Here is a 22,758-nt window from a genome sequence, read left to right as displayed (position 1 = left end):
AATTTGTAAATCGGCCAGCTGCTGCATATGGGCCATATCACAGACATTACTATTCTTCACTTGTCTATAATTTCTAAGTATAGCCATCCAATTGAAATGCCAAGGCCCAGTTTTAGCACGTCTCTCGTTTTCATACGTGCCCATGTACAGTCAAAAAAACTGAGGATTATAATGAAGGCCAGTTAAACAAAGGCACAAAAGATTGTTCATTAGACAGCAACATTTCAGTAAGTTGATTACTCAAATGGGACTTGGGTAATCCAGTACAACAAACAATTCCCCAAATAAGACAAGGAACCGACCTCAAGTAATACAGATGTCTATTTTATTAAAAAAGTTACAAACAGGTGGACTGTAAGGTTGTTTTTTGTTTGTTTTTGTTTTTTTTACAAAATGACGAGAATGAAGTCTATTGGAAAAACTTTATTTTACAAATCTTTATAGGTCATTGTTCAAATTTTGCACTTGGTATTCCAGATTTCGCTGTTCACTGATAAAGCTACAGTACATGAGATACACAATGCTAGGTTCTGGTGGTTTCTGAGCCCCCTGCAATGATCTGAACATCTGGCAAAGACAATACCTATATTGCATTTAATAGCAGTTTCTTAACCTAATAAGCAACTTTACATGCATTCTATTGAGGAAGCCTAAAATAACTTTTGGTCCCTTTTATTTTTTAAAACTGTGCTGGAGAAACCATTTTTACTTCCTATTTCCCCTATTCCTGTCATCCTAAGGTAATTCAAGTCAAATTTGCTGCTGAGGTCAATGATAATGAATACTGTGTATGTATGTGTGTGCATTCGTACACACACATATACATACACACACACCCACACACAACCAGACACACACACACACACACACACACACACACCCCTGTATAAAATGTTGTCTTTTTTTTTGAGAAAGAGAGAAAGAGGAAGGAGGAAGAGAGGGATAAAGAACAAATGGAAGGACAGGAAAGAATGGATGAGACAGGGAGGGGAAGGTAGAAGGAGGGAAGAGGAGAGAAAGGCAAAGGAAGGAGAGAGGGAGGAGGAAGGGGAGAGGAGGCAGAGGAATGAGAAGAGGAAGGAGAAGTAGAGAAAGGAAATGGGAGAGGGAGGGAAAGGGGAGGAGAGAGAGAGAGAAAACTACCCAAAGGAAAGAACCTACAATTTTCAGAAAACTAAAATCTTCATGAATTATTTGAATCTCCTATTATTTAGTATAGGTAATAAAGATTAACCACCACCACCACCTAACCTACTTTGAATACAGTGTTTGGTTTTAAGTGTGGTATTAAAGTGCAAACCGAAATGATCAGGTTTCAAGCAGTTTATAAATAGGGAAAAGTATTCCAATCATCCCTAGCCCTCCGTTCTCACCATAAAATTACACATCTAAGACTAGGAGGTTTAACTTTAGCGAATTTCATGGGGAACTAAAGTCCGCCACCATGGAGAATCAAACAGTTCAATCAGAATTTTTGTTCCAGAAAAATTGGTCACAAAGACCATTGATGGCATTGTAGTAGGCCCTGGTGATACCTGCTGATGTACTTGAATATCGCACACAATGAAATGCTCAATTGCCCCACCTCCCATTACCATCACTGCATATACTAGAGCTTTCTTGGCCAACGGTCTTTAGCTATTACAAATCAAAAGAGTTCTTTTGGTTTTCTCTTCATTAGAAGCATGTTCAAATGACTAAAGCTGGGCCCCTAAGATCTAAAACTTTGGTGCAGTAGGTGAGCTGCAGTTCATCACTTCTGCAAAACATACTCGCACACGCCCACACACACAGGCACACACAAAACTAAAACTGAAGATAAAGCAAAATATTGGAAAACTTACAAAACTTTAAACCACTGCTAGAAAAAGCTCGCTTGTACACATGTTAAAACGGAAGAAAAAGCATCATTTATTCTTTATACATTTTTTTCTGTTTTAATACCTGTGTTATTGTTAAAATGTTCAAGTATTCAGACAAAATGTGTTGATCAGGTAAACAACAGGGAAGTCAATGGCTGTTCAGAGCGCATTTGCAATTCAGAGCACTGGAAAAAAATGGGTGCCTTCCCCCCTTACCTTACACTGATTTTTGTCTCTGTTGCTAACCTGTTTACTGGGAAATAATAAAAAAAAGCAATTGTGACAGTGCAAGAAAATGTTAACAAATATTGCTTTAAAACATTGTTCAGAAAGACAAGTATTAACTATAAAATGTAAAATCATTTTATTTGCATTCACTTTACATGTGCAGAAACTGACTAGATGTAAATTACTAACCTGCCAGGCAAAGCTGAGATATTTGAGTGCAGGTATATGAAATTAATTTACCTAGAATACAATATCCCTTTTCAAAGGCATTGTAAAAAGTAGGTCATAACTAAATTTAGAACTTCACAGAAGGGAAAATGTTTCAGCTGCAACTCAATGTTGCAAATGACACTAAAAAAATCATGAAAACCCCTCCAACTAAATATTACAGTCAACTTCAAATTGCAATTTCCACCTTCTGAATGTGTCAGTTACAGCACCCTATCACGGGGCTGCATCAGATGAGAAAAGGGATATTATATCCATCCAGGTAAGATAGGATCTCTAGTTTTTTACAACACTGTCACACGTAAACATAAAGTCTCAAAATATCGACCAACCATTTCAGGAAACAAATATTTTCGCAAATAGATTGAAGCACTGGAGCGAGGTAATATACAGAAGTAACCACTTGTTTAAGGCTCAATTTATTCTCCATTAAAACTTTTAAAAGGCATTGAGTAGGTAATACTGAGTTTAAGTATTTAATAAATACAAGTTCAGAAATTGATTAAAGAAATCAATTAAAATATTAAAAATGAACCCTTGCATATTAACCATTAATAAGAACTTAGAAAGCTACAAAAGGACTGATTGATAAAGAATCTATTTTAACTTATGGTAAACGTGCTAAGCATTCTTGGTTAAGGTCTATGGATCTTGAAGGCTGTGGACCTTATGCACTTAATTAGGTGTATGGCAACATGCTGTTATCGAGACAGGTTTACCAAGGCTCAGTTCTGCAACCCAGGCTGTCAAGTTGTCCAAAGCAGCATCTGTGCAAATTCCCTCTGAGTTTTATCTGCAATAAAGACAAAAAGGTTGATGCAAATATAGGAAATAAACATGCTTTCAACATCAAGACTCTTTCTTTGGACATTTTTTTTCTCTTTCTAAAATAATGCACATAACAGTGATGGCTTTATGCCCACATATAAGAGAGACAAAAGGAAGATCTCACTATGTTCACTACTCACAAAGGTGAAAAAGTCATTTTAAAGAGAAGTGTAAACAAGATAATGGCATTTGAAAGCAACTCTGCCCTCAGCATTATACTAAAACACAATAACGGTATATATTTCACATTGTATATTTTGAAAAGTCCTTCTAGGTTTAAACATCCCTGCTAACAGCAGATCCCAATGGCCAAATATCACCCCTACTTGGTATTTTATTGGGTGCCTTCATGTTTTAGGATGAAAATTATTAGCACTATGTGCATACTCATCAGCTTTTGGTTTTGAAAGCATGATGCTTTCAAAATCGAGTATTTTGGAGAATCTGCAAGCTAAGAAAACACATGTTCAGTTCTGGAACACATAATTCCATTCAACAAGAAAGTACTGTAAATCCATTGTGCAACCAGAGCCCCTGTAGGGCCAATTGCAAAATAAAGGCTCCACTCACTGCCTTACCAGGATGTAATCATTTAAATAGCGCAAGAAGAGGAGGGACAGACAGCAAGACTAATAGATAATCACCGACTGGTAGAGCTGAAAGGAACACAAGAGGACACAGAGTGAAACCCTTCTGAGGCTCAGAGAGGAAAAGTGACTTATCTATGGTGGCATGGCTAGTGGGAGAACGATGCTAGAACCACAGGGTGGAAAATGAGAGAACTGGATTAGATAGTCTCCAAGCTTCCTTCCAGCTTGAAGTTATAGGGTGAAAAGCACCTCCAGAGAATGAACTACATAATACCCAATAGTAAAGAATCATGTACTATGCTGTATACATTAAGTGTTAAAGGGTGCCTTCTCCAGGACAGATGATCTCAACTGCATTTTTCACAATGGTACAATGTATTCTAATGTCTTTTTTATTATTGGAAAAGAATTCAAAATTTTTAGCCCAAATTACTTAAATGTGCCCTTTTACAAAGCTTTCATAAAAACAGCAAAAAGGCAAAGTTTTCTAATTTCATACACAAGGGAGAAAAAGCTTAAATTTTATAGTAAAAACACTGCTACTGCTAATGGCAAAGTTGTAATAAAAGCAGTCCAAAACTTGAAATCTTATGTATAAAAATTCAGGGGGAAAATAGTATTATAATGAATTAAGCTTTCTGAAATCAATCAGCCTAAAAGTTGTACTTTGAGTACGGAGAACATCCACCCCATTATTCTCAATAGGCTTACGAAATAGGACACTGCTCTAATCCCCTCTCTCCCATTAGGTCTATGTGTAACCTTGGTAGCAAGTCACCTCTCTGGGTTTCAATTTGCCCATCTGCAAAAGGGCAGTGTTAATTAGATTAGATGAGAGGTTCTTATACTTTTAAAAAGTATATATTTTGATTACTGTATTTCAGTATAAGTGATTTCTTTTGTAATCTTATATATTTTATGCATCTAAAAATGTTATTCTGAAAAGGGGAACATAGGCCCCATCAGACTGCCAGAGGGGCACAGACCACACCAAAAAGTTAAGAACCCTTGGATTGGATGAGCTCTTAGTTCATTCCCAAACCTCAAACTCCAGCATTTTCTTTTAGTTTTATTTGCGATGCAGACAAAACCACTAATAAAAATATAAGAAATATGTTGCTTCACTTCTGTGAATTCTAAGACGACTGCATTGAACCTTGCCAGTCCTGTGGATGTCCACAGAATCATAGAACTTGAGAGGTGGAAGGGACCACTACAGCCGCCTAGTCAGCTAGTTATCTATCAATGCCAAACAGTCTGCGGAAGAGTACGTACATTAATAAGTATAGAACAAGGGTGGAGATATAAATGGAAAGTAGAAAAATATCAGGACTATGGCAAGGATTACTATTTGAATGAGCACCATTTTCCATGATTCATTAATGCCAGCTCTGGGCAAGACTATTCTAAAATGGCCAATAACAGATCTGTGAGTTGAAATTTAATGCCCATCAAGGTCATATTTACTGCATACCAATATGTAATAACGTAATGCTTAGAAAGGCAAGATCCTACTAGGCTGGCTGTAACGTTTACTTTTGAACAAAGGCGTAACTTTATCAAATGGATACATTGCAATCAAGTTGCCTCTGACATGAATTTCAAAAGTGCAAATTTAATTTTTCAATACCCCCATTATAAAACTTGGAGATCTGTTCCCATGGGAAAAATTCCCAATGGAATGGGCTGACAACTTTTGGTGATAAAGGAGATAAGATGGCAGCTGGACTTTTGGTAAGTTGAGAATTATAGCTCCCACTTGGTAATTCACTTTCCCATATCTCAAGTATCCCTCCCCCTCACCCCACCCCCCCGCCCCAAGTCAGTCAACAAGCATTTATTACTTACTATGAGCCAGGCACAATACTAAGCACTGGGGATCCAAAGAAAGGCAAAAACAAACAAAACCCCAAACACAAACGCCAAACTGAATTTTTTTCTATGCTCTGGGATCCCCCAGACTTCAACCTCACAGCTGCTGGAATTTCCTCCCCTCTGCCTTCTGCCTGGGTATTTATAACATCACTGGATATCACACTTTTCCAGCTGCCACCCCCATTGCACACACAATGCATAAATGAAAACCACCTTCATTTTAGGACTTTGGGCATACTGTAACATTTCAAGGAGTCTCAATCTCAGCCATGTAGGTACTACCTCCTCCACCATTACAGTTAGAAACCCCCTTCCATGTCTTTAGTCAATGGTTTAATGAGTGGCCAAGGAAAATCAAATAAATAAAGAAATTACCTGGCAGATTTAGCTGGTCTGGTCCTCAATGGACAGACAGTCTGACGCCAGGCCAGTCGTTTAATCCTTTCCAGCTCAGTAGGACCCGCCAGGGCTTCCACACCACTAGCATAGTCTTAGAGAACTTAGGGTGTCATACCATGGAGTGGAACCTTTGGAGGAGCACTTCCATAATGGAAAAGGAATGCTTTCAGGAAAATGTTAAGTTTCCTACTTTCAAGTTCTAAGCATATGAAAGTCCATATGCTGATTTTGCTTATGACAAAAGATATCTGGGAGCAACTCTACAAGTACCAGACTACAGACAGCATATTTGAGTCATTTCAATAACCACTAAAGCCGTTAGAGTCACAGACAGTACAATTATATTCTTTTCCCCCCACACGAATCTGCATTCTTATACCAGCCAATATAATTATAGATCAAGTCTAATAAGGGTCATTCCTTTGATAAAACAACACCTAACCACTGGACAAGAAGATTATCATCAAATGACAGGAAGTGTGATAAAGGAGAGGATATAGGGCACGGGCCCTGGTGCCAGGGAGACCAAGGTTCACATCCTGAGACTCTGTGACCTAGGGCAACTCACTTCCTCTGTCTTGACCTCAGTTTCCTCATCTGTACAAGGGGGTGGAATTCAATGGCCTCCAGCTCTAAAATCCATGATTCTATGTGTGACCTTGGTCAAGGTTTCCTTCTCTGTAAAATGAGTAAAACTCAATGGCCTCAAAGGTCCCTTTCAGCTCTAAATTAGTGATTCCATGTGTGACCTTGGGCAAGTTAGTCTCTCATCTGTTTCCTCATCTGTACAATTAAAAGGTTGAGTGTGATAATCTCTACTGTCCCTTCCAGCTCTAAATCTACCAAGCTATGATTACTGATGCCCCTGCCACATCTTTACCATAGAGCAGATGTATGAGTCAGCCAAGTTATCTGATTCTCTCTCTCTTCCCCTTAAATGGTACCTTAGTGGGCACACTGGGACCCTGGGCTCCGAAGGCCATGTGGTTGAAGTACAAGGTCTGTGAAGTCCTACCATATGGCACAATGATGAAACATTCATGTTGTCAGAGGACCCACAGGACCCACATGGCTAAATGTGGAGCAGTTTTATCTACCTCCCAACTATTTTGCACATATCTTGTATCTGCCTGGTTATTTGTATGCTGTCTCTCCCCTAAGGATCAGGGGCCATGTTTTTGCCTTTGTTTCCCCAGTGCTTAGCATAGTGCCTTGGCACACAGAGTGGGTACCTTGGTAGACAGTAGGTGCCTAATAAATGCTTATTGCCTGACAGCTCCTCCCTATCATCCTGGCTACCAGGTGGTGATTTTTGACTCTTATTTTTTGACCACAGCAGCTCATAAAGACTGAGTAAGGCTGGGAGGGGTCGAAATCTGCCTGGTTTGGGAAAGTACCCATTCGGATGAAACTGCAGATCCCCACAGTAAGTCTTATGACATTTTCTTCTCATTTATTTTGTAAAAGAAACCACTACCTATACTTGAATATTACACAAGTAACCATTTAATGCTAAAAATACAGTATCTGTAAAACCATATGAAAATCAATCCAGAGAGCACTCATTCTATACGCAGACAAAACCCTCAATCAATGAGTACTTGGGACACACAAGGGAAAGCCTTGAAGATCCTAACTCAAAAGTCACCTGTCAGAAGACTTCAGAAAAAAGTTAAAGAAAAAAAAGTTCAGCAATCACTCTGAAAGACATTTTCCATGTTAATTATGGTTACTGAGGATCAAAAAGACTGGGGGGGGCGAGAGGAGAGAGGAACCTCTGCTTTGACCAAATTTGGATCTCTGCCTAAGCCTCAGGAGATGGTTCTCTAGAGCTGCTGGAAATGAAAAATGCATGCTCCCCCCCTCCACCAGCCAACCTCATGATGAGACTACTCTCCAAATTTAGTTAGGCGGGTCCTCAGATGACGGACATGGAGTCTGCTGCTAGGCCGTCCACATAACCAACCACAAATATCTCTTTGGAATTTCCAAAAGCATCATGTCTCCTCAAAGCTAAAAACTTCTTATGATTCAATTCAAGCCTACTACGTGCAAGGCACTGTAACTGGAGATTACCTTACATTTCATGCATTCTCTAAGCCCAAATCCAAAAAAAGCAGTTATAATTTTTTCCTCTAAGACAAACAGCTAGAATACATGCCACTCAATTACCCACATCACTAAAGATAATAAATACACCAATGAGGTTAAACTGACTTATTTACTACTCCATGCACCCCAAATACTCTCATCACACCATATGATCCCACCAAGAATCTGCAGGGTAGAAAATCTTCCAGTTAAATCTGGAAGCAGAGATAAATCTTCATGTCAGCCCTAAAACAGTACTGGTATTATGACTCCTTCAACATACAGAAAGTATTCACACAGGCTACTTGGCAAGTCAGTAATGAATTTTAATTCTTTACAGTAATAAATCCTGGAGCAAAAGTTTACGCAAAGCAAAAAAGACCAACAGAGTCTCTTGTGTCAAATTTGAATTTCACAGAATAAGAAAGGTAAATGTTATTGCTGCACACCATGACAGCAAAATTTCCATTACACTAACATTCTCATTCATTTTCAAAGTATCCCAGAAGTTTTGGCGGCATAGGAGTATAGCAAGCCTTAAAGAAACTCTCAGTTTCCATTCAGTCCACATCTGGAATCATGCTGCATAGACACCACTTGCTGTGTCCAAGACACAACATAAGTCATCCTTGTCTTCAACTCTCAAGTTTCCACCATGCCACCAAGCACACCTTTATTTCACATACCTCTACCCCAAAGCTTAAATATTTAGTTTTGCTAACAAAAACCTTACTACAGAGGTAACAGGATAGTGTGCAAAGCATATATTAACCACAGACAGAACCCTTGGGCTCCAGGCCCAGGTCTGTTGCTAACCAGCTGCCTGCATCACTGTACTCCACAGTCAAAGGCCCTGGGTTCAAATTCTGTCTCTGTCTGTAGCTTACTACTTGAATGACCTTGGGCAAGTTATTTTACTGTCCTGAGTCTGTTTCTTTATCTTTAAAATGGGGGGGGGGGGTGGACTCCATGGCCTCTGAGGCCCTCAGACCCTGTACAACTCATTTAACTGCTCTGGGCCTCCTCATCTGTAGAACGAAGAGACTGGACAGAATTGTCTCTAAAAAGCACCTTCCAGTCTTAAAATTTGAGGATTCTACGTGAACATGAATTTAGGTTGACTAAAAGACTAAATTTATTTATAGAGAAATCTCAAATCTCATAACCAACCAACAGCCGCAATCACAACACAAAGATTGGTTCTTCTTAGTTGTGTCGCAGGCCGATCACAGAGTCTACCTCTACTGGTCATTTCTAAATGATCTGTTCTGTATTGGATCTTTCTAAACCTGGGAATGAGTAAAGAATGTTGGAGTGGCCTTTGGATTCTAGTAGAATGCATTTCCCCCAACAGTTGACAAGATTTTCCGAGATTTTGGAATCCTACTGAGAAGCAATTCCATCAGAAGAACTTTTCCTGTAACAGGGTTCAGGAACACTTCCTGGGTGGCACCACTCCAACTGCAGGAGGCAGTTTTTGTTTATTCTACTGATAGCCCTGAGCTAGGGAGGTAATGGAGTAAAACTGAAGAGTTCAAATACATTTCATTCTATAACAAGGCCCGAATTTGAGGTGAAAAGGAAGCAATTAAACAGCAGCACAGTGGAAAGACCTTCAGATTTGGAGTCAGAAGACTTGGGTTCAAATTCAAGTGCTACTACCTCCTAACTGTGTGACCTTGAGCAAGTTACTTAATTTCTCTAGGGCTCAGTTGTAAAATGAGCAGGGGTTGGACTAGATGACCTAGAAGGTCCCTTCTGTCTCTAAAGCTGTGATTATAAATAGGGAACAGACAGAGCCAGAGATAAGCTATCACAATAGATACATATACCCGGGAGCCTACCCACTAAATGAAAGCACTCGATTCAATAAGCGCTTAAGTACCCAAGGGGTATGTATGTATGTGTGTGTGTGTGTGTGTGTGTGTGTGTGTGTGTGTGTACACTAAAGGAGAAGTCAAGAAATACCTCTACTCTTTCCCCTCCAAGCCAGGTTCTTCTATAGACCTTAAAAGTATATAATTGTCACTTAAACTTCCTCCACTCCGTCACTGGCCTCTTAACTTGTGCTCACAGTGAATAATGAGATGGCAGGTATGTGTTTTTAATGAGCATCCCCCCCACCCCTTAAATTTCAAGACTATGTGCAAATTAAGGCTGGGGAGTGAGAACAAGATATTTAACCAAAAGAGATCTTCTGTCAACAGAATCCCAGCTTGGCTCAGTAACAGCTGATGTAACTAATAATAAACTTGGCTATTAACATGTCAGCATTGCCAGTGCAAAATGCAACTTACGTCTGACTAATCCCCCCCTCCGACCCCCACAACACACATTTAAGAAATCTCCAGAATAACATGTCTAATTAAAAGCTAGAAAAAAATAGAAACAATTCTGTTTCTACGTTTTATTAGCTACTGAAAATAACTTGAGAATGCCAGTAAGTTTCATTATATTTAGAAATAGTATGCTAGATTAACTAGGATGAAAAAAAACAGAGAATCACTCTATAGACCACTGCACCATTCAACAGGCTTTGTTATTATCACTGCTGATATTTGGTTGTCCTATGTGGTCTTGAATGAAGGGTTTGTTTCCCACTTAGGAAAAAACCAGAATGACAAGTAACAGACCCAAGAGGTGGCATAAAAAGACCCCCACTCCATCAGCTTTATTCCTGGTGTTTGGGATTCTCACTAATTTATTCCATTTGGAACAGGTCTTTCCTACTCCACTCCCACTCCCTTTAAACTTTTTTTACACTACTTTAATGCTAAACTAGTCTAGGAAAAGGAACCTTTTAAAATGTGGTTTATGTGTCCAATAATCCTAGGGGCCAAAAAACCAAGATAAGCAATTCAAAAAGCAATGAGACAAAGCAATGTAGTAGCAGGCTGGAGTATATTACCAAAAACGACTTGTGTGTGAAAAGTAGAGAAAGTGTGGAGGACATGCGTGGTCTCACCTTGGAAAAGGTCATGAGGACAGATGGGTAGCAAGAATGAGAAACAACAGAGTTATCTAGTGTGGTACTTGCCACCAGATCTTGAAAGAATCAGAAGGGTTTCCAGTACGTTGGGTAGATACACGAATTTGGGGGAAAGCATAGACATAATTGGCACAGGATTAGAAAGACTGCAACCCTTATTTGTGTGTGTGTGTTGGGGGGGGGGGGAGCTAATACTGCCTATATGGACCAAATCAGGGATTCTTCAAATTAAAAATACCTGCTAAGAATATTAGAAGTTATTCATTTATAAGGCCAAACTGTGATTTTTCAAGGCTTCATTTGCTGCATTTTCCCCCTTTGGGGAATGACTGCAGAATACCTGAATAGGCCATTCTTCTGGCATAGACTGGAGTGGAGGGAGGCAGTGAGGGACAAGGAATCAAACTCATGACTTCCACTACAGTCTTATCAACACATCTCTAGTGCACGTAATTATAACCAAACATGTATCCTCCTCAACAAACAATAGTATGTCAGCACAGCCAACTGTCAATTATCCACACTGATGGAAAACATAATGTGGTTAAACAAAAGCTTAGACAATCCAAATATATTAAAAAACCAAGATCTGTTGGTACTAAGAGGCTGTGACACTGATCTAGGTTTCTAGAAGCATTGCTACAGGGTCTATGGCAGGGGTTTCTGTACCTGGAGTCCATGGATCCCCAAGAGGGATCCTTTGATAAGTTTTCAGAGGGGCCCATAAAATTGGATGGGGAAAAAAGGTCACATCCCGATTTTCAATAAACTTAACTGAAATTGAGCATTTCCTTCAATCTGTGAACGTAGGCTACGAAGCATTATTTGAGAAAGGAGCTATAGGTTTCACCAGCCTGCCAAAGAGTGCCTAGGTCACAAAAATGATAAAGAACCCCTGCTCTATGGGATGCTAGGCTGCCTCATACTGGCAGGGAGACAGGATATGCAGGCATTGCTGAATTTGGCTCTAATTCTACATATATGCTCAGAAAAGCAAACACTGTCCTGCCCAATAAGTCTGCCAGCCCAGGAAAGTGGTGGGAGAGTCAACAGTTCTAGGAGCCATGTATATAGTTCCCCAAAGCAGACAAAAAGCTGTTGAGAGTCTTATAAAAACATTCTCTTGGGCAAAAGACAGATGAAGCCAATTAAAAAGGCAGTAAGAAATAAAAAGGGTGAGTTATCAGAAGCAGTTCTTAGAGCATTAATGAAATTTCCATCTCAATTAGGAGGGTAACCTATCAATTATAAGGGTATGATCCTAAGCTTCGCAGACTTCTCCCAATCAGGGTTATCTAGCTAAATTCAATAGGTCCTTCCCCTAAACCTACTGAAGGTTTTCCAGCACTTCTGAATAACAAAGTTTGACCTTTCTTCTTCTGTAATGGATTTGATACTTCCAAGTCCCATAACTGATGCTACATGTCTCAAAACACATCAGTTACATAGTAGATAAAGGAGAAACACATATCCATGCCACGTCCCTAGATGGCTTGAGCTTCCTTTACCATGTGCATCAGTTGAATCTATCCCAGGCCTGAAAACGAACAAGGCACAAAGCGCTTTGGTTTAGAAGACCTTCTGCTCACGGGCTCTCCCCTCGGTACTTCCAAAATCTCACCTCACTCAGTGTTTCATTTCAAGACCTACTTCTTCCTTTGCGTATTCACATGCAACAAAACCACGGACTAAGCAGGCAACTGTTACTAATCAAATAAGCAATTTGGGGCAATGATCACATTTACTGATATTTACATATACTTCTAAGTCTATGTTTTATGTGGTCTTGCACACGATCCCTACCCAACTGGCTCACTATTTAACGAATAACAATGAAGAAAGAGACATACTTATTCCCAGAAAAGGTAAAAAATGGTTAAAAACTGTAACAGAAAGAACACTGGATCTAAAATGAGAGGACCCAGGTTCCAATCTCACTTGGGTCACTTACAACCTTTGCGACCAACCATGGGCAAAACTGTCTCCCCTTCCCCAGGCTTCCATTTCTCTCTCTGTAAAATGGTGTTGGATTAGATGGACCCCAAGGTCCTTTTCAGCTCTAAAGCTACAATCCTATTAGACATATTAGACAAAGTCAGCAAGACCCGAGTTCTGCGTCAAGATCTGCCACTGATGAGCTGAGTGGTCTTTGCCAAATAAGCCCCTTGGTGCCTTGGATAACTGTAACCACATTACAGTTTGAACAACTCTTAGATCACATGAATATTTATAGAAATAAAAACAAGATCTCAAGCAATTTTTAATATGAATAATCACCTTGGAAATTATCCACTTATTAAACTTACCCGAGATGATGAAAACTATACTGGAGGAGACAAATTTTACACCTTTTCCTAGCTAGTGCACCTTCAATGGGGTAAAGCAGACTGGGAAAATGTTTGTTTGTAGGAGATGGTAAATTGTTTTTGTATTCCTATACATGGTGTGACGGAGAAGGCTTGATTTAGTGTAAGTGGCCCTAGATCTAAATCTCCATCTACCTGAGTGACTTTGTTGGGGGTTGGATTAGATGGCCTCTGAGGTCCCTTCTAACTCTAAATCTATGATTTTATGATAAAGAAACTAAAGAGAAGCCTAGATATTTAAACCACTTGCTACTGTCAGTCCAGGGTCAGCTGGAGACCATAATATGAAGGTGTGCTCACCTATGACCACAGAGCCTGTCTGAACTTGAAGGTGCCTTACTGGGGAGCAAGGACATGGCAACCCACCACCTCTACACATGCCTGCTGTACTGTCCTTTTGAGTATGATGCAGACCCAACACGAACCAACAGGGTCTTGACTCCAGATTAAGAAATTAGTAGAAAATAAATGGGTTTTCATGACCTATTATGTGAAAAACCCGGCCTTATGAGAGTACGTCATAAATGGCACTGCTATTGGTCTTCCTGTTCAAAGATGAAGCGACTCAGCTGCAACTGTGATCTGTGGGGAGGCCTGTGGCTGTGAAGAAGACTTGTGGCCTGACAGTCCTTTGCAGGGGGAGCACACGTGAAGCTTGTCCTCTGATTACAACCACAGCCACTACTTGCTGCAATCTGTAATATGGCTCCGGAGACTTGGGGGTCGTTGTCAAGTCACTGCTTCAAGGGATCAATAAGAGGGCTCCTCTTAGCTGCGTGTCAGCCTGGGGGGTTAAGCACCCCAGTTTTCCATCATCTACATATTAAAATCCAAGTGATAACACGTGCCTAGCTACCATTAACCTAGCCTGGTGCCAATTTGGTGTCTGGGACCTGCACGGGTCCAGAGAAAACATTCAGGGTGATTGAAACATGAAAGAGAAGACTGAAAAGGCCTTGGTTGGATGCTGCTATCTATTAAATTCACTTTTGAGAGCTCGTTTTCAAAAAGGACTCTGAGCTGTTTACTTTGTAACTCCAAAGGCTTTCTAAATGATTTACTTTGTTGTTTACTAAGCCCTGAACCAAGACATCTTCAGTGCCTGGGAAGGTTCCGGCTGCTGCCAAATAACTGTTTGGCTAGACTACAAGTGGATACATATACTCATTTATACTCTAACGTGTATATTCCTAGTTGAAGATGAGGTACTTGGTGGTACCCAATCATTATTATTATAAAAGATTAGATTGCTTATTCTTCAAGTAGGAGATACAGATGAATTTGATTACATAAGTACCCTATTAAATCATAAACACTTATGCTATAATTGAAATCTATTTACTTATCATCTTTCTCCAGAGCACGGGATAGTAAAATCTGAAAAATATATACATCTCTTCTTCTGGAATTATATTTGAAAAAAAAAAAAAAGGTTGCCCTGTGCAGTTTGGATAAGTCAAGGATATAACAGAGTACATTTCGACTCACATGGCATATTCTGCCAATCATTTTACCAATGACCCTATGCTATTATGAAAATGCCTAAGGGGTGTAGAGAGTAGGAGCAAGCAGAAGCACATCTTTAAAAAAATTGCGTTCCTTGAAAAATAAAAGATGGTTACGAGGTGAGGTAGCAGATAAGGTCAAGGACTTCATTAACATATGGGATCCCCAGATGAGGAAACTCCCTCTCTACCAAAGCAGGCCAGCCCCTTCTCTGCGACCTCCAGTTGGCTTGACTAGAGGTGGTCAGGGAATACCATACTTACGTGGGTCAAATGAGTAAGTGTTAACTAACCTGCTCTGTATGGCCACGAATGAGGTTAGCTTCTTCACTGGATGATGCAAGTTGTACAACACTGATCTTGTTTCTCAGGCAGAGATGCATAGTTCATTTGCCTGACGATTTCTGCAAACAGTTCGTCCACCATTGTTTTACTTTTGGCTGATGTCTCCATGAACGGGCAGCCCCACTCCTGAGCCAAAGCTCTGCCTTCTGCAGTCAAAACCTCCCTTTCTGATTCCAGATCCACTTTATTTCCCACTAGGATGAGTGGGACTTTTTCATATCTCTTCACCCTGACAATCTGGTCCCTCATCGGCTTGATATCCTATTTAAATAATCAAAGTCGTTAGTTACCTTGCCACAGAAAGCAGCATTAGCCAACAAAATCTTGTATGGTTGAACCCCAGGTGACTGTGAAATGGCTGATTTGAGGTACTGAGTGTCACTCACCAGGGAAGTTATTTAGTCAAGTACAAAACCAGAGCAGTAAGAAAGAGCTTGAAAACATTTTGTTCTAAATAGGAACACTTGGTAGCAACGCCTCAATTTCAGAACTTTATAATCACTCTTTCCCAGACTGCACTGATTAAAAACAAGTTCTCCAGACATTTCATTTATGTGCACAGGGAGAAGTTGCCTATCTCCCCTCAATCTGTCTGCTGCCATCATTCCTTGCAACACCTGTTATCCCAGTTCAGGCTTGTAGGCCCCATACACTCCACTCCTAAACATTTAGTCAGAGTGCCTGGGAGAAAATGTTTAAAGTAGAAACAAGAACACTTTTACTTTGGGCTTCTAGATATACCAGACCCAAATTAACACACCTAAATATGTTCCATTTTAAAAAGCCTACTGCATGCATTCCTTTATCCCAGGAAAAGCAAACATCTTAAAATATCTTAGAGAAGTCCCCCAAAGCCATCCTTTTGGGAAGGGGAGGAGTGTGGTTAAGGCAAGTCTTAATGTGAACATTCCAAAGGCCCTGACTGTCCACAATTCAAAAAGTTGTAACTTTAAAAGAAAATTTCCCTTAACTGGGAATCAGGCTAAAAATGGGGTCAATATCAAAGAATATCAAGTTTTAAAAAGTGTAAACAGGAAAATGTGCAATATAATTTTTATAACACTATAGACTGAATCACTTTTCTCCCATGGTGAGCTTTTTTTACCCACATCAATGAGAATGCTAGCTATGGGAAGAACATAGATTTGTCCTTTACACAGTAAATATTAAAATGATGGGGCAATTCACTATTTTTTCATTCAAACATGTATTAAGCACCTGCTATGTACAAAGTATGGTCTCCTGCCTCTAGAAGCTTATAATCTAGTAGGCTGAAATGTAAATGGATATAATAGAAATAGCCAACCACAAAAATTCCCAACCTCAAGAAACTCAGCAAACTAATACCTCTATTTTGAAGGTTTCCCTGCGCCTGCCCACCCCCAAGAAAGTACACTTAAATGGCACCTTTAGTACCCTTTGAAAATAATGCATCTGATACTAGAGTTTTGATTACAATAGATCTGATTCAATTACTTATTGAATAAGGATTGGCCTATCACCAATATTTAATTTCTCTAACACAAAAAGTAAGTCATGTTTTATAAAGCTGCTACCATTGGAAAAGTTCAACCAGATATTACAGTACTAATAAAAAGGAAATAAGCAAATTCCTCTGGGATAAAGCACTTAATGTCCCTTGAATAAACAGCATTAATTCAATACTTTAAATGCAGAAAAAACCAATTCAATCTCCTATGTCAATGCAGGTCAATACCAATATTCTGCATTTTCACACAATAGTTACATTTATGTAGATCTTCTAAAATAATATTAAGCCCTAGTCAGTCCTTCCAGTAGGGATATGAGGGCTTACCGAAGAAAATGGCCTACACCTAGCCCAGCATCTCAACTAAAGTCAAGGTAAGAAATCTACATTATGTCCAGTGTTTTCCAAACCTATTTAATTCCCACCACTAAAGTCCATTTGTTATCAAGAGCACTTTAGATTTGCTCATCCTTTTGACTGATTGTTAATTTGCTCTGCTCTGCTACAGCACTTTGATTCACACCCTCCCACCCCCAAGAGTTTTACTACACTACAGACTCATGCAAATTCTGGGCAAGAAAAAGGCCTGGAGCCTGGGCAGGGGTTGCACTAATCCAGGGGTTAGATCTCTTTTTGATCACCAATTTGAGACATAAGTGGTTATAGACAATGGAAAATTCAAAGGTTTGCTTGCAATTAGTAATGGGTTCAAAAGTTATTTTTCTTCTAAGTACCATTACCTCTCTAAAATCTCAGGTTCACCAAGCCCCCAAATACCTACTCAATAAACACGTGTCAAAATTACAATGGACTTCAGAAGGTGCTGTTTCCCTCCAATCTTTGGTGCAATACCATACCCAAACTAGCCTTCTTATTTCCATTTGCTTTTCCAGAAACTATACAAAACTTGTCTGGGCAACTGTTTTACTTTTATAGTATACAAAAAGACAACATGGGCAACAGCTCTCTAGGCAAGCCAGAATCTCAAGAGTTCTCAGAGTCGACCTTTCAAAGATAAAATGCAGGTTATCAAAATAGTATTCCAATCAATACACTCCACTTATATCCAAATCAAGAGCACCTTGGGCTAGTGAAAAGAATGCTAGCTTTGGAGTTAGGAGACATGGATGAGAATCCACTCCAGACACTTACTGGCTGTGTGACTGTGGGTAAGTCATCTCACCTCTATGATCTTCAGTTTCCTTCTCTGTAAAATCAAGATAATCAACACCTGCTCTACCCACCTCACCAGGCAAGTCCTAAGGAAATGTGGGCCATTGTTGTCATCATTATTACCTGGAAAGACTGCTGGTTAACCAGGCTATAAACTAGGATGAAACCTTGGCCGTTTTTGATGTAGAGATCTCTCATGGAAGCAAACTGCTCAGTCCCTGCGGTGTCCAGGATTTCCAGTACAGAGGGAGAAGAGTCCACTTCGATCTCCTTGCGGTAAAAATCCTCAATGGTGGGGTCATATTTCTCAATGAAGGTGCCCGTGACAAACTGCACAGTCAGGGCAGACTTACCCACCCCTCCGCTCCCTAACACCACCACCTTGTATTCCCTCATCAGTCTTCCCTTCACCAGCTCCCTCTCAGCAGCATAAAAAGGGGCTCCACCAGCTATGGAGGCCGTGGGGGCGGTGGGCGGAAATCTGCCAACTCAAGTTGGGGTTTGAGAGGCAGAGGGCCTAGCCTAGCAGGGGGAAGATGAGGAAGTTCAAGACAGGCGGCGGCAGCCCAGCAGGGGGAAAGAGAGCGAGAGGCAGGGCAGGAGCAGGCAGACTGAGCAAGAAGGAGAAGGAGAAGGAGGAGGAGGAGGAGGAGGAGGAGGAGGGGCAGGAGGGGTGGGGGTGGGTGCGGCTGGCTGCCTGCCGGGGGGGCTGGAAATGCCCTTCCTAGGAGCGGCGGTTAGACGGGACGGGACGGGACGCACGGGAGAGGGTGGGTGGGTACTGGGGGGGAGGGGAAGGGGGAGGAGAAGGAGGGAGGACGAGTGGGGGGGAGGAGCCCAGTGGTCCCCACTCCAGAAAGCAAGGGCTGCGGGTGGGGGCGGGGAGCCGGAGAGGCAGCAGGGGGGCTCACTCAGCTGCTGCTGGGGGGGGCATTGGCATGGTCACGGTCACTGCTGCCGCCTCCACACAAAGGGGCCCGAGCCCGGGTCGGCTTCCTGCCGCCGCCGCGGGATTGCCGCCGGCCGGGCGCCCAGCCTTCCTTTCCCGCCGCCCCCTCCGAGGCTGACAAGGCTGGAGGAATGGGGCTGGCTGCTGGCTCGCTGGCTGGCTCCTCCCGTCCGGCCCCGGCCTGCGAGGGGGGAGAAGGACCCGGGTTAGGCCGCCTCCCCCTCCCCCTCTCCCCGGGGCCCTGCCCGCCCCCGCTACCCCCAGGGCCTGCCGAGAGGGGTGGGGGGGGTAGAGAGGGGCCGCAGCCACTTACCCCGGGGTACACGCTCCTCGTCCGCCCCGTCAGCGCCGCCGCCGCCTCGGTTCCAGTCGGGTCCGAGCAGGTCTGGCGGGCGTCTGCCCGGTCGCTGGCGGAGGGGCAGGGTGAGAAAGACTGAGAGAGGAAGGCAGGGAAGGAGGGAGGGAGGGGGCGGGCAGGGGGAGGGGATGGGGGAGGGGGCCGACCGGCGGCTGCAGAGACGGCCCCTGCCCCGGCTCGGCGGCTCCAATGGTCAGTCGGTCGGGCCGAGCCCACCTCGCTCAGCTCCGTCCTGGCTCCGCCGGCCCTGCCCTAGCCTGGCCAGTCCTCCCCCACGCCCGGAAGGGTTTCCCTGACACACAGACAGAGGGGTCCCAGTTCCCCTGATGCTCCGGGATCACTTCCGGGAGGGGAAGTTCCGCCTCCTTCGGCGGGGCGGGTCGACGGGAAGTCAGGGCGACGCCCTGTTGGGCGGGGTCTGTTTGACTTTGGGGTCACGGTCATGGTCCCGGCCAGGCGGTAGACCCCGGACTGAGTCTGCTGAGTGCTTGCCATCCCAGCGCCGGTTGAATGGCCATTGTTCTAAGACGACTTAGCCACCCCTCCCCCAAGACAACTAATGGAAAGAGAACCGTTAGCTGGAGCTTTCCCAAAGGGCTGCCCTTCTCACCTCTCACCTGGATGGCCTCTTGAGTGCTCTCCCCTGCCTCAAATCTCGCGATCAGAGAGAGTTGGCAGGGGTCTTAGAAGCAACCCTAGCACAGAGGACGAAACTAAAGCCCAGTGACCATGAGTCACTTGCCCAGGGTCACAAGGCTAGTAAGCAACAGAGTGGATTTGAACCCAGGTCAGAGGATCATAGATGCTGACCATGAAGGTTCCCCTTCTGCCCCCCTATGCATTAACAGAACTGTAAGGAACCTGTCTTCTGCACCAACTGTCATCTGGCCTTGGAATGTCTTTCCTCCACCTTTTAAAATCAGTACCATCTCTTAAAGGACAGCTCAGATGCCACCTCCTTCATGAGGCCTTTTCTGTTCCCCTCAGTTACAGACATATACTCTCTCTTCTTTCCTCTAATATTCTGTGTGTATAAAAATAATGAGAAGCACCATGATTTAGTGCAGGGGGTCCCAAACTTTTTCCATCCCCATACTCCTTGTCTCTCTGTGAACCTCCTATTAAGTACAAAAGGAAATAAATTCTAGTGTTTATCACGTGCAAATACGAAATGAGACTAAATTTCAATAGAATAATATGCTTATTTACCAAATATGTCTTGAACAGCTTTGACAAGCTTCTCTTCCCCCCTATATGTATACATATTCCAAGTCAGGAACCCCTGACTTGATGGATAAAGAGCCCTGACTGCAAGTCAAGTATGTCTGACTGTTAAGTTGTACATAGATTTAGGTCTCCCTGACTTGCAGTCAGGGGTTCTTAACTTGGAATATGGATTGTACCGGCTTTATGAACATAGGCAAGTCCTTCAACTTCTCAGAGCCCCAAGGCAACTCTCTTAAGACTATAAATTACAAAACAGTGGCTCTGCATTTGTAGAAGAAGCCTTTTGCCTCATACAATGTGGTGCTATTAAATATCTGTTAAATAAAAATGAATTCAAGAAAAGGAATAGGACTGTGATGACAACCAAACAGAAGAAGGACAACTCCAGCCTTCAAATTTTTTTCCCTTGCAGTCCACAGAGTGAGACATGCAAGGGACCTCCGAGGCCATCTAGTCCGACTTCCTCTCTTACCATAGGAGGACATGAGGCCCAACGAAGGGGAGACCCCAGGTCTTCTGATTCCAAATCCAATGTTCTTTCCACTACACGAAGTGTCTGCCCTAGGGTTGCTCTATCTAGCCTTTCTTGGGAGCTATAATGGATCAACCAGAGTTTCCTTATTGTTCTTATTGCTCTGATCTGGAATAGGACATACAGGGAAAAGATAGTGAAAGGAGGCCTAGGGAGTGGGCTTTTGAGTCCCTGCCTACCCATGTGACCTCAGACAAACCACAACCTCTGTGAGCATCCGTTTCCTCCTCTGTAAAATGAAGAAGATCTCTCTGTTTGCTCCAGCCAATTTGTACTCCCCACTCATCCCCAAACAAGCCCCACTCTTTCCAGCTTCCTTACCTTGGCTCAGGAGCTTCCATTCAGGGGGTCCACCATCATGCGCACACACTGCCATTTTTTCTTGTCCAATTTCTACCCACCACCATGCCAACTCATCCATGAAGGTTCCCCTTTTGCCCCCCTATGCATTAAGCTCTGCCTCTGAGCTCCTGCCATGTTTCTCATATCAAATTTTCACTTTCTATCTTTTGTTCTAGTGCTTTGTCTATGTTCCATCTCACTTATGAGACTTTAAGGGGAGGGACAGTGATGCTATCACATTTATCCATCTTAACCAATACTTACAAATGAATACTCAGTAAATATTTGGTGAATGAATGAATACCTATGTCCTTTGTTGTAAGGGGATCAAATGAGATAACATGTGAAATCACTTTGTACACTTTAAAGAAAGATACACATGAAAGGGGTTAGTGTGCTTTTATTAAAAAAAATCTGACAGAATAAAGCAAGTCAGGCTAGCAAATATTATCCTCAGATGTCCCATCAGCATTGATAAATTACCATACATATATACATATATATGTATGTATGTATGTATGTATGTATGTATGTATACTGTATTGTTGGCTTATTCCTTTTCTAATCAGGAGACACCTGGAGAACAGTGACCCTCCCTTATCTATCAGTCTATAAGTATTTATTGAGCTCTTACTATGCCAGGAACTATGCTAGGCTCAGGGAATACAGATGAAGAATGAAACTTCAACTTACATTTTAAAGAAATTAAATCTAAACTTTCTCCTTATGCCTATGCTTTAGGCACAATAGACACTACAATTCCCTGAAATTGAACTTAATGTATGAGGGTTGTGTTTTCCTATCTCTGGCCTGCCTACTTCTTTTTTTACTTATCCCTTTTACTTGTAGGCTAGAAGACAAGCATTTGCAACCCTGCTCAGTTCCTGAACCTAGTCACTTCCCACGACCTCCTCCTCCGTCACCCTACTTCAGCCACACACAAAGCTCGTCATACCCAAGATCTTGCCATCACCCAGGGATGTGCCACCTCCACATTCAAGAATTCCAAAATCCCCTTATCTGATTATAATCTGATTATATTGGCTTTCCATGTCTCCCTTTGGCCTTCCCTTACCTGCTCTTTACCTGCACTGTGACCTTCAACCCCTCAGTTCTCTCCCAAGCCATCACATCTGTGCCCTTTCCCCATCTTGACCCCTTTGGTGAACCAGTTAAATCCACTGTCCTCTTAAGTCCTCAGCTCCTTTTTATCACGTTGATGATTGATACTGTCAGTTGTGAAGGCTTGGGGAAGATTACGGCAAAATTTGGTTGCCCAGAGAATTTCACCAGTATCGTACATCAGTTCCACAATAGTGTGCTTGCACTGGTGTTGGATAATGGATGATGCTCTCATGCTTTCCCAGTCACCAATGGAATGA

At 42.2% G+C, this 22,758-nt stretch overlaps 1 protein-coding gene across 2 annotated transcripts; it reads right to left on the bottom strand.

The window, feature by feature from the left end:
- Nucleotides 1–303: 303 nt before the first annotated feature.
- RAP2C (RAP2C, member of RAS oncogene family) lies at nucleotides 304–19,569 on the bottom strand. 2 transcript variants are annotated; one of them, XR_005009234.1, is made up of 4 exons: nucleotides 19,231–19,569; nucleotides 18,092–19,098; nucleotides 15,255–15,567; nucleotides 304–3,111 (listed from the first exon to the last, which is right to left on the bottom strand). XR_005009234.1 is itself a non-coding variant. In XM_036740273.1 (2 exons), the coding sequence occupies exons 1-2, from the start codon at nucleotides 18,362–18,364 to the stop codon at nucleotides 15,289–15,291; spliced, it is 552 nt and encodes a 183-aa protein (XP_036596168.1). In that variant the 5' UTR covers nucleotides 18,365–18,574; the 3' UTR covers nucleotides 15,255–15,288. The 2 variants fall into 2 exon arrangements, 1 of the variants encoding a protein (XP_036596168.1); XM_036740273.1 differs by lacking the exons at nucleotides 304–3,111; nucleotides 19,231–19,569 and having other exon boundaries at nucleotides 18,092–18,574.
- Between the last annotated feature and the right edge of the window lie 3,189 nt (nucleotides 19,570–22,758).

The sequence above is a fragment of the Trichosurus vulpecula genome, chromosome X (genome assembly GCF_011100635.1).
Source record: "Trichosurus vulpecula isolate mTriVul1 chromosome X, mTriVul1.pri, whole genome shotgun sequence".
NCBI lineage: Eukaryota > Metazoa > Chordata > Mammalia > Diprotodontia > Phalangeridae > Trichosurus > Trichosurus vulpecula.
The sequence above is the reverse complement of the archived record's forward strand: the minus strand, read 5'-3'. Positions and strand labels throughout refer to the sequence as shown.